At 44.3% G+C, this 12,004-nt stretch overlaps 1 protein-coding gene and 1 long non-coding RNA gene across 2 annotated transcripts in view; one reads left to right on the top strand and one right to left on the bottom strand.

Moving 5' to 3' along the window:
* Window positions 1–206: 206 nt before the first annotated feature.
* Window positions 207–12,004, top strand: part of LOC107314470 (uncharacterized) — a 31,275-nt gene continuing 19,477 nt past the window's right edge. The window contains exons 1-5 of the long non-coding RNA XR_014946993.1: window positions 207–258; window positions 2,088–2,116; window positions 3,635–3,728; window positions 11,279–11,391; window positions 11,840–11,937. This is a non-coding gene — a long non-coding RNA (uncharacterized LOC107314470). The remainder of the gene's footprint in view (window positions 259–2,087; window positions 2,117–3,634; window positions 3,729–11,278; window positions 11,392–11,839; window positions 11,938–12,004) is intronic.
* FGF4 (fibroblast growth factor 4) lies at window positions 2,113–5,789 on the bottom strand. Its single transcript, XM_015863704.3, has 3 exons — window positions 4,755–5,789; window positions 3,860–3,963; window positions 2,113–2,314 (listed from the first exon to the last, which is right to left on the bottom strand). Exons 1-3 carry the CDS (start codon window positions 5,056–5,058, stop codon window positions 2,138–2,140), a joined length of 585 nt encoding a protein of 194 aa, XP_015719190.2. The 5' UTR covers window positions 5,059–5,789; the 3' UTR covers window positions 2,113–2,137.

Consider the following 12,004-nt stretch of genomic DNA (forward strand, 5'->3'; position numbering starts at 1 on the left):
ATTTTGCTGTCTGAATCTTAGAACAAAACCATCCGTTAGCAGAGGTAGCAGCGATAATTACACAATGATTGTTCACATACAGAACGCATAGAAAGTAGAGAAATCCCCCAAATTACAGAAAAGAAATCCTTAGGCATGACGTTTCCTGGGTGCTCTCCCTGATTTGGCTTCCTGTTGTTTTTTTTTAACTGTATTTTTGCTTTGGCAGCAGCTGGCTTAAGGTGTGGTCCTGGTCTGCTCTGGTCTCACTGAACTTTGGTGAGTAGATTTTTGTCTTCAAGGTCATGTGTAAGCAGAGAATAGAGGTAAGTCTATATGATTCCAATAGAACAAATACTTTCTTGTAGGAATGTAAAAGGAAAAAAAAAAATAAAAAAAATAGCTGAACTCAAATTACCCACGGCCTTGAGACTTGCATGTAGTCAGAAATGGCTGGTTTAGGTTGGAAGATGATCTGTAAACATCCTCTAATTCATTAAACATTGTGGTTAGTCCTGGTTACAACTTAATGTATCAACGCCACAAAGATGATGTATCACTTAAAGAGGAGAAAGAAAGAACAAAGGAAAAAATGTATCCTTTTAAAGATTCCCCCGTACTCATACCTGATTCTTCCTTTATCGCATTAGAGGCATGAGTTGCTCTTGCAAAATGTATAAAGAAAAATATAGGGTTACTTGATGACGATATGGTACTGCAGCCTGACAGCTGTCTGCAAATATTTTCACCATGATTATCCTTACTAAAAGTAAATCACTGGGTAAAGATAGCTCAAACGTGACAAGGCTCAAATAGGATGCAACCGACTCTATCTTGAATACTTTTGGCTACATATGGAAAAAAAATAGAGATTTGGGATTACAGTGATTGTTCCCCCAAGCCCTCCTCCAACATTATAAGACCAAGCAGAAAAGTGTGTACCTTCTGTGCAGATTTTGTTAGGAGGTTGGCTTTGAGAGTTAGTGAGGTAGAAATTAATCAACTTTTTTTTAGGGAATGAGACAGGAAAAAGAAAAAGCAGCATGTTTCTCCTTCCAAATACTGCACCAAAAATAATAAATAGTACAAAACAACCTTGGTTACTTGTAATCAATCTAAATTCTCTCTATGGAGCTTGCATTTCAGTGAACCAGCAAAGGACTTTGCCTTTTCAAAGTGTGTGAGTATTACAACAGTTTCTTGCAAATTTTGACAAATGTGTGCAGTCTCCGAATATGAGAGGGAAGTTGATTTGAATGAAGTATGTAATCTGTTCATCATAGCACGTGTCCCAGTGCACTCACTGGGGGAGGAGCAGACAGTTGGTTTGCCTAATATGAAGCAATCGTATCAAATGTAGCGTCCATTAAGGGCTGCAAAAATATGATGCTCCTGTTTATCTAAATAGAACAGAAAATAAAAAGCTCGCTGAGTTTATATAGGTGCTTCAAACTCCCCACTGCCTGGCAGCTCTAAGACTGACTGCAGGAAAGTTCAAAGTTCAGCACTGGCTGATCTAAAAACAGATTTGTGGGGCAGCTCTTCAGCACCGCACTTTCTGCACTGAAGTAAACCGATACCATTCCAATTAAATAGCAACGCTGCACAAAGGAGGTCAGGCATTGTGTGTGGCTCCGTGCCGGCATCCCACCCAGGCACCTCCATGCTGCTCCTTCTCAAAGGCCAAGAGCTTCTCTGGGATTCGTGGGGGTTTTGAAAACACAGAGGGGAACAAAGCCAACATAGCAAACAAATACACGTACTACAATAGACACTACACAACACACCAACAGTGCAAAACATGATGTAGTAGGAATTGAGTGTCACCGGTTATAGAACATGTAGTAGCAGCACACCTGTGATAACTTAGGAAATGAATTAAATAAACCACAAAGCAGAAGCCTCCTACTGTTGCACCATGAAATGAAATACCTAGGCGTGGAGGTTTGTTTTGCTCTTAGGAAAAAAAAAAAAAATAAAAAAAAAATCAGAACTATAAATAAGTTTAGTGGCAATATATACAGATTTAAATAATTAATTTAAATATCTTACACCTACTCTTGCATAAAACTCTCCAGTAAAAGTGCACCACGTTTCTCTTTTCCCAGATGTGTTCTGAGTCTTCCCCTGTGCTGAGGTAGGTCGGAAGGGAGATGTCTCAGATTCTAGGAAGAAAATGTGTCACCGTCATTGTGGGAGATACTTTATTGCCTTTCTTTGTTCTTCCGTTTTTGCTCAGGGCTATGTACATCCCGGGATAAATCCTGGATTCGTAAGCATTGTAGTTGTTTGGCAGGAGGATCTCTTTGAATTTGCACTCATCATTGAAATGGGTCTGAAATGAAAAGGAAAGAATGAGAGGGAAGGTATTTTAAACATCAGGTGCAGAAATATTCTTGCTCCCAGGTGTAGTAGGTGTGCTGCAGGAAAAGGTGCAGCTGACATCCCCCCCTTCCCTTAGTAATCTTTTGAAGTGGTTGTCCAAAGGAAGCTTCAAATGACACTCAGAGAATTACTAAGGATGCTGCTTCCCAGCCAGGCACAGACACGTGGAGGATGGAAGGGGCACCCTGTAACTCTGCCTGTGCTCTTGAGAGAAAGAGGTCCATTTTAACAGAGGGCACTGTATTCAGGAATGACCCAGGTGCTGTTTTGCTGCCCTGCTCATCCTCTAGGTTGGCGGATGAGTTTTCCTCATGAAAAAGAAGGGGAAAAGAAGCTGTCAGACATGAGTAATGACAGTTATGAGTTGTAACCGGTGCTCATGTCCCCATGTCAGAATGCAAGGGCCCACAGATATTTCTGAGTCTGCATACCAGTAAATTTACTTGGTTCCCAAACCAGTGGTTGTCCTAGCAATGAATTCCCTGATAGGCTTCAGAAAAAAAATCTGAATGTTAGCACTTTCTCATGTTGTTTGAAGGGAAAGGGGTATTTTAAAATGCTCAGCATGGACAGTATTTTCTGCATCTTCAGTTTTAAAATTGAAGGAAGGGTTTAGATTTATCTGTGTTAATGGATCAGGAAGACAGAGCTGACAGAAGGCATGTTTCTAGTAAAGGGCTTTCACATGCAAGTACAAAGAGGGACAGGTGTTACAGGTGTGTCATTTGGGCAGTAACAAATGAAGTCATCTCTTGTTAGTGGGCAGAAGTTGATAGTTTTGTAAGATAGGTCTCAGCTTGCCAGTCTGAACGCTGCATTGAAAATTGCTTTATCCAAGACACCAAAGCATCATATTGTCTCCTTTAGGCTTGGCACAAAGGGAGCTCTTGCACTTTGATGACTAGTCATTCCTGGCTTTCATGTAAGTCAAAATCCTCTGTGACAGGACTGATGCCACAGAAAATAGCTCTGGATAATTCAAGTCTTCATGCATGTGAATATGCCCTAGTCAACTTTGACATAATTTGGCCCTTTTTTCAAAACATTCCTGAGAGACATGAATTACAAAATCCATGGGTAGGGAAGGAAATCCAAGAACACGGGGTTGAAATTATGCTGTAGCTTACATACAGGTGAACTCAAAAGCAGAAGGACAGCTCAACATGGGTTAAGATGTGCACTGTTACCATCCATCCAATGTGTTTTAAAACATGCCAGTATTTTTTTAACAGACTAAATGTAATAGAAGCTTTGCATTGTATCTTAATAGATCTGCCTTCCTATTACTAAGAGCCTGCACCCTGAAGATGCTGAACTCTCATGGGAGCTCTCCAATCAAGAGTATCACAAGGAGTGATCGATAGGTATGTGACAGGCACTGATTAATCACACCACAAAGGATCGTTTGTGGGGCCCTGGCTTCCAGCACCATGTACATCTCTCATTCCAGGCCACCACGGTCCCCTACCCAGGCACACAGCTGGTGGCTACTTACAGATCCATAGAGTTTGCCTTTGCTATTCATGGCCACGAAGAGTCCACTTCTAACACCAAATATGCTCACCACTCCTCTTTCCACAGGGGAGATTTCCAGCAGACCTGCAGAAGAGACACAGGAATCAGGGGGACAAAGGGTTGTGCCCTGAGGGAGTGTGTGATATCAGTTCTGCACTCATTCAAAGATTCCCATCCCCAGTGTGGCATGGATCCCTGTGCCCCAGCACTTCTGTGGGTGGCCACAGAACCCCAGCCTCGTGCCTCACGTGCTGCCCCATGCACCATGCTGGGACCTCTCTTCTTTTAGCTAAGTATCTATTTTTACATTGCCCCCAGGCATCCTCCTCTGTAGCTAAGGTTAAAATAAGCTAGAGTGTGCTTGGGGTGTCCGGAACATTTGTCATCATGCAGCTTATATCCCCCCCTTGGATCTTATTGTTTCAGTTGGATATCAGAGTCACGGGGCCATGGGGTTAAGACTCTAGCAGATGCTTTTCAAGTCTGAGGGAGAGCTGGGCCCTGGCTGAGTTCTTCCCAGCCCCTACTCAAGTTGGGCGGCCCACGGGCCCGAGGACCCTCCAGATGTTGAGGCTGCCCCTACACCTGATGCCTGCTGGCTGCGAGGGGACAGCGCGACCCGCGGGGCGGCCGCATGGAGCGCTCTATGAGCTCCGCCACCGTCCCGTTCTCCCGGGCGCAGGACGCCCTCGGGGCAGCCGGTGCGGACGGACTTCTCTAGGCGTTTGGAGGTCTGCCCCAAGCCCACCCTCCCTTTAACTCACACCGCAGTTCGGTGAGGTGAGTCGCTCCGCACCAGCAGAACCGTCAGAGAAGCGGTTCCGCGGGTGCGGAGCTGCTCACCAGCCCTGCTGCGGGGGTCGGTGCCGGCTTACTGTATCGGTTTTCGCTGTGGATCCCATCGATGCGGCCGTCGGGCAGGACCTGGATGTGGAAACCGATGCCCACGTTGCAATAGAGACGCCGCAGCCGCTTGATGCCCAGGAGGTAGTCGCCGTCGCGGGCGGCATCGCGGCGCTCGGCCGGGAGACGCGCCACGGAGCGGGCGAAGAGAGCCGCGTCCCAGCGCCGCTGGCGGGGCCCGGCGGGGAGGCGGCCCGGGGGCGGCCGGCTGCGCACCGCCCCCGGCCACAGCAGCCCCAGGAGCAGCGCCGGCAGCAGCGCCGCGGGGAGAGGCATCCCGGCTAGCGGAGCTCAGCCACGGGCCGGCGGCCGGTCGCTCCGAAAAGGCGCTCGGCCCCCAGCTCCCGCTTTATAGTGAGGTCAAAGCGGAGGGGAGAAAAATCAAAACAAAACAAAACACACGCACGGAAAAAAAAAAAAGAAAAGAAAGAAAGAAAAAAAGAAAAAAGAGAAAGAAAAAAAAGAAAAAAAGAAAAAGCGAGCCGGGAGGAAGGAGGCAGCCCCGCGCTCAGTCCCCTGAGGATCGGCAGTTTCCCTGGGCAGGCTGCATGAAGAGGAAATCCCAGGAGCAAGAGCTTCTGAACTTGATCTCAACTCCAGGAGTCTTGTCTGAAGAGCTGATCTTCTATAGCTGCTCAGCCATAGCGCTTTAGCCCTAGCCACGATATTTATATATCCATGTGCGTTGGTACCTATTACATCACCACCTACTGTTGCAGCCCTCGGGTTTAGCTCAAAGTCAAATTATCACCCCTAGATGCTTAACAGCTCCGAAGCGTCTTCAGGGGAAAGGGTGAGCAGCACTGGCACTAAACAAGAGGGACAGCACAAACTTTTTAAAAGAAAAGGTCATATTCTGCATTAATCACAAAAGTTGTTTCTCTTTCCCCTTTTCTTTTCTTTTCTTTTCTTTTCTTTTCTTTTCTTTTCTTTTCTTTTCTTTTCTTTTCTTTTCTTTTCTTTTCTTTTCTTTCCTTCTTTCTTTTCTTCTTTCTTCTTTTTTTTCTTTTTGTTCTTTTTTTCTTCTTTTTTTCCCTCTCCTTCCCTTTCCTTTTTCTTTCTTCCTTTATTTCTTCTATTTTGCTATTTTTATCACCTGTCCTTCTCTCTCACTCCTCTTTCTTCTCTGTATTCCTCCTCCTTTCTCTTCTCTTCTCTTCTCTTCTCTTCTCTTCTCTTCTCTTCTCTTCTCTTCTCTTCTCTTCTCTTCTCTTCTCTTCTCTTCTCTTCTCTTCTCTTCTCTCTCCTCTCCTCTCCTCTCCTCTCCTCTCCTCTCCTCTCCTCTCCTCTCCTCTCCTCTCCTCTCCTCTCCTCTCCTCTCCTCTCCTCTCCTCTCCTCTCCTCTCCTCTCCTCTCCTCTCCTCTCCTCTCCTCTCCTCTCCTCTCCTCTCCTCTCCTCTCCTCTCCTCTCCTCTCCTCTTTTATAAGTGCTTACAAATGCTAACACAGGACACAAAAGTCAGAGAATGCCCAGCACACTTTCCTCTCCCAACACAATGTATGACTTTGTGGAAATCTGTGGAATTTCAGCTTTTGCTGTAACCAAGCGACATGGTTTACTGTTTGCTGGATGCAGAAAAATTCCCTTCATTAACAGCCAAAATAGTTGTTGCATGGGAGGTTTACAAAATGAAAAATGAAAGAGAATGCAACAGCAAAAACAACAACAGAAAAGAAGAAAAGTAAAGAAAAGTAAAGAAAAGGATCAAAGAAAGAAGGAAAGGAAAGGAAAGAAGGAAGAAGGAAAGAAAGAAGAAAACAATAAGGAAAAGACCGAGGCAGAAAACTGTTAAAGAATCAGTAGAAGCTTGAAAGCAGTAATAACATTTTTGGTTCTAAATATCCCTTTAAGAAGCCAGAAAGCACAGCATTGCTCTGGGGTAGAGGACATGTGGGGCTCCTTCTTGGTCACTATGTTGATAGGGACAGGAGTGACAGTGAGCAGTTTGTTCCTGGTCTTTAGAGGCTGCCCATGCACATCAGCGTTGCTGCATTTTTTAATCGTATGACTATTCCGTATTCTTTGTTGTGCATGTACTTAGATGCTGCTGCTTTGTCTTAATGATGCCGTTCTTCTTAGATAATTACTTCATTAAGTTTAAATTCATGGAATTGAAACCCTGTTTTTTTAAAAAAGCAGAAGAGGAGCATAGATTCCAACAGACCTGAGCTGCTTTGATTTGAGCAAATCCCATCTGTTTGTCACATCTCTGAGCCTAAGCCTTACTCCTCAACAGGTTTTCAGTGCCCACAGGTGAGGGCACATTAGAACAGTCTTGGAAGGCTCTGAATTAATAGGAAAGAAGGGGGAAGCAGTTTGTGACTCAAGCCATTTATAGCCTGAGGACAGTTTAGTCTTTCACACCAGTAAAGCGCTCCTGCTGTTCCAGCAAAGGATGGGAGAGAAAAGAGAATTGCCCTGAGCCAGATGACAGCTCACCTAGGTGCGAAAATCTCTGACCTTCGCTAAACCTAAGCACACTCAGATGATGTGCTTTTATTTCTCCTTGTGAGGTGCACGCTGTGTGTGTGTGTGTGTGTGTGTGTGTACCTTTTCTCCAGAGTTTTTCAGTCCCCTGTTGCACCTTTCAGGACTGAAAAGCTACAGCTGCTGCTGTGCTGCGGTGTGAGGCCTAGGAGTCTCCTAGCAGTAACTTTGTCCTAGTGTGTCCAAAGAGTCTGTTTGTGCATGTGTTTTAAAGAAAGCAGAATGAAGAAGTTTCTCTGTGGAGGTTTACTGGCTGGGAAAACTACTGAGGTTGAACACACACATTTACTGCATCACCATTTGCATCTGAGCAGCACAGAGATGTTCCAGATGCAGGGCCTTGATCACAGAATCATGGAACCATTAAGATTGGAAAAGACCACTAAAGATCACCAAGTCCAACCACTAACCCATCACCACTACGCCTGCCAACCATGTCCCTCAGTGCCACATTCACATGGCTCTTGAACACCTTCAGGAATAGTGAACCCACCACCTCTATCAGCAGCCTGTTCTGAGGCTTCTCTTCTCTTTCTAGAGAAGAGATTCTCCTAATATCCTAACCTCTAGGACACATGAAAGTGTGTCCTGAAGCATCCATTACCCTCTGGCTTCATGTTTGTGAGATCCAGTCCCAGTTAGTTCACAGCGTATCCAGAACATCACATAATAGCAACAGTATCACTGGCCCATAAGGGACACTTTCACAAGTCCATTCTTTAACTTTTTACAGAATGAAATGGCACTCTTTCCATAAAAGCTTGAAAAGAATCTTTCTCAAAGAAAAAGCAAAAAGTTTTCAGCCAAGAACAAAGGAATGAAGTTTGGTTTTGCCTTGCATTACTAATATTCTTGTGTGTAAAAATGTGTACTGTTGGAGTTTATATTTGCACTGCCTGGATGTCTGAAAATGAACTCTTGGTACCTGTATGGGAAATTGGTAATCACAGCCTGAACCTCTGATTAAACAGCTGAGGCAAATATCGAGTCAGCTGTGGGAGCACAGGTGAGAGTAATTTAGCTGTGCTCCCGGAAGGGGTGGAGCTTGACTCCATCTCCTCTAGACCTCATTTAAGGGCTGACCACCACTAAGGCAGCTTCTCTTGGAGATTGCTCCTTGGTGGAGAATGCTTCAGTGGTTCCCAGCAGACCGAGGGCTTCCATATGGGTGAGTTTTTCCTGTAAATGACCTTTTGGGTGTTTACAACTGCTATCTTTTCATTATTGTCAGTATACAGTACCTTTATAATATAGGCAGTTCATTGAACCCTGTGAGATGCTGTTCTACAACATGCTAAAACAAAGCTCCTATTACCTGCAGAGCACTGTTCTTGATGTTTCAAAGCACTCCAATCACTGAGCTGTGTGTACCTGTGGAAAATACATGGAGATGAAAACAAAGCAAGGCTGCAGTAGTTTAAATTTGCTACAGGTGTAAATGACAAGTGGAAGCTGCTGACATTCAGGGCCTTTGTGCTTCAGCAAAAACATTTCCAGTTGGAAATTATTGTCTTGGGAAAAAAAATCCAAATAGCGTATTCCACATGGAAGTCATTGAGACTGTATTTTCTCTTTTCATTTTTCTTTCTTTTCCTAGACTACAATGTTACCTGATTCCATGGAGTTTCTATAGCTGTTGTTTGTGTAATACTGAAACAGCTCCTGAATGTTACTTTATCCTTACCCTTTGTGAGGCAGAAACATAAAATTATTCCAGGCCATAGACAGACTCCATGAAGTGCAATGATTTGCCTGCAGTTGGCCAGGCTTTTGGGGCAGAGCATCAGACACCCATTCAGCTTTCAGGCAGTGGAGGGTAGCTGGCTGTCTTTGGATCATCCCCTAGTTAATTCTTATGATTCTTCTATATCATGCCATTCTCCACTATTGTGTACCCCCTATATCTTGTGTCACACACTCTTTCAAGGTAAGAATTTGAATACTAAGACAGGTAAAATGTCTTTGTTATATGTTGGCTGTGTTTCCTTAGAAGGATGTGAATATCCCAGCTCAGAGAGCTCTGCTTTCCAAATTCCTCTTGGCTTAAAGTGTATAAGCAAGAAGAAAGGATTCACAGAATTCAAGTCCACACCCAGATTCAAATCTGTACCACGTATCCTGAAAGAAAAAGGGAAATGAAGAAGGAATCTGTGTTTTCTCTTCAACCTTTATGTAAATTAGTTTGCACTGGCGCAGCAGCCACCTGAACAGGTCTATGTGTCTGTATCTCTAAAGGGGTATATGTCCACCACTGGAAAATCATTTTACATGTTTATTAGCCCCGCTAAATGGATGTAAATGGCCCTGGAAAAATATAGCTTGTGGGTTTTGATCTGAAGGGATAAGGAGTGCAGTGAAAGGGGCACAGAGAAGGATGCTGTCAAGAAAAAAAGCTCTTTCACTGTGTTTGCATGCTACCAAGACAAGATAAAAAACTAAATATAATAAAATGCAGTCCCGTATCCCAGCTCCCTTCTTGCACGCTCCCATTTTAATTAGGATGATTTTGGGAGACAACTCCCCAGCAACCTGTGGAAGGGAATTGCCTGAGAGAGCTTTCTCACATTCACGTCTGGCTGCCCCTCTGTGCAAGCAGGGCAGTGGGCCGGGAGAGGCTGGAATGCGGTGCAGTGCTGGGGCATGGGCCCAAAGGGCTGGGGTCGCTGGGAGACCTTCGCATCCTGGCCTCTGCTGCCCGCATAGCATGCATACCCACACACGCTAGCGAGTCAGATGCACTCCTTTTATTTTTTTCTGTTTGCAGCTGGTCTATTTGATCTCTGTGTGCCTGGACTGTTTGCTGTTGTGAGTGTCTTGCTGTGATCAAAACCTTATTATCTTGGGTGATGTTGTAGAGTTATATATTGGATAAGGGCAGTGGAGTATAACAGCAAGCAGCTGTGATGCTGGGCAGATAACAAAGGCACCAATAACCTCCCTCCTGTGTACTTGCCCTGGTTCATCTGGATGACTGGGTGTCACTTTGCTTGTAATGGGCATGGACTTTTTCCACAGCTACTCCCTCTGCTGCTATTGAACTTGAGCAGTAGTATCCCTGTATATAGCAGAGATCAGAGAGCACTGCATCCATCTGTGTGGCTCCTGTATTCCTTCAGTGGCCTAGGTGCTGCACTTCATGCTTCCAGCTTGGGACTGTGCTGTTCGTATGCACACATTGCTGTGGGTTTGGGTGCCAAAGAGATAATCAGGTTTCAGACATTTGACTTTCTACAAATTATATTCAATGTCTTAGAAGTCTTTTTTCCTCAGCTTCCATGCTTGATTCATTTGCATTGTTACTTTTGGGCTGTAAGACTTCTGTTCTGCACTGCCATTTGTGAGGAGTGGGGTGATGGTGTAGTGACAGCAACCCCATGGGAGACCCATCTCTGTTCTTAGCCAGCCAATCTGACATGGTCACTGCAGGCTAATTCCTTGTCCTCCTGGTCCTTGCCACCGACTGACATAGTAATAGATCTCAGGTGAAGAAACATCTGAACAATCCATGATACCCTCTGCTTCTCACTATGTTTCTGCAGGCTGCAGTTTTGCTGTGACTTTCTTTAACCTCCCTGTCTTACTAGCACTACCATGTCAGCAGTTCTTTCTTTTTTTGCTCTCTTAGCTTTTACACTGATAGCAGCTCTTTTTGCCACATACACAAATCTTGTTGTCCATTACCCTCTCCCTTGTTTCTCTTTCCCTGCTCTACTACCTTCTCTATCCTTGGGAACAGCTGATGGAATTGCAGAAATGAAAGTCCTCTGTGGAAGTTGCATTCATGATAAAGGATAAATAGCACACAAACTTTAGCAACAGGGCCGAAGTTTGTCTCCTACCTGGTTATCTTCTCTTCAGTTGCCTTTATAATGCCACTGCTTACTTGAATGTGTCAAATATAAATGGTGTGAAAATGAGCTTTGGGGTGTGATGGCATGAGAGCCACCTAAGGGAGGAATTTGTAACAGCCTAAGTGGGATTTCTCTCCGATGTTGTGATTGCTTTCAGCTCCTGAAACTGGAGGTGCTGCTTTTCTGTGAGGCAGTAGGATGAGTGGAGAACATGGAAGACCTGAGGACTCTTCAGAGATACCATCTTTCTCAGATCAAGAGTATCAAAGGGTGAGTTCAATGTTTCATTAACAAAGAGGCAGTGTGTGACTGGAGTTTTTATTTTTGAAGAGCAGGACTTGGTGGGATGGGACAATGGAAGTGTCCTAGAAAGCCATCAGCCAAACAGATTTTTCTTGAGGGCAGTACCATCCAGGGGTCTCACCATAGACTCACAGCCCACCAATTCTAGCTTCTTGAAATTCAAGCCTAAGCTTAGTGGGGAAGTCCAAGAACCAAGGTGAAGAATTATGTCCAGAGGGCTCTCACTATCAGTGTATGTCTTTTGTTGATAACTTAGTTCTCAGCTCATTTTTAAACTCCTATGTTTATACATTCATATTCATCGCTGACATTTCTGCAAGCACCATTTTATTCTTCCTTGTCCTGTATCCTTTCTACCTATTGAAACTATAAACATTTTCAAACTAAAAATACACATTTTTTTTCCTTCTGTCAGATTATGGCACACATACTCTTGCTGATCCATTATATGGTACTCCGCCAAGCATAACTGGTAAAAGGAAACATAACAGAAAATGAGTTTTGAGAAGCAGAGTAAGTGTTTGTTAAGCTTATTTTTATTGTTATTATTGTGAGAAATAGTAGCTTAAGCTAACTTTTT

The sequence above is a fragment of the Coturnix japonica genome, chromosome 5 (assembly GCF_054131305.1).
Source record: "Coturnix japonica strain WE chromosome 5, WE-NBRP24, whole genome shotgun sequence".
In the NCBI taxonomy this organism is placed as follows: Eukaryota; Metazoa; Chordata; class Aves; order Galliformes; family Phasianidae; genus Coturnix; species Coturnix japonica.

Excerpts from the sequence above, each read along its gene's own strand:
- FGF4 (XM_015863704.3), bottom strand. The coding sequence starts at position 5,058 with ATGCCTCTCCCCGCGGCGCTGCTGCCGGCGCTGCTCCTGGGGCTGCTG. Across the intron at positions 3,964-4,754 it reads CCACAGCGAAAACCGATACA|GTCTGCTGGAAATCTCCCCT; the intron begins GTAAGCCGGCAC and ends TCTCTTCTGCAG. Across the intron at positions 2,315-3,859 it reads AAGGCAAACTCTATGGATCT|ACCCATTTCAATGATGAGTG; the intron begins GTAAGTAGCCAC and ends TTTTCATTTCAG.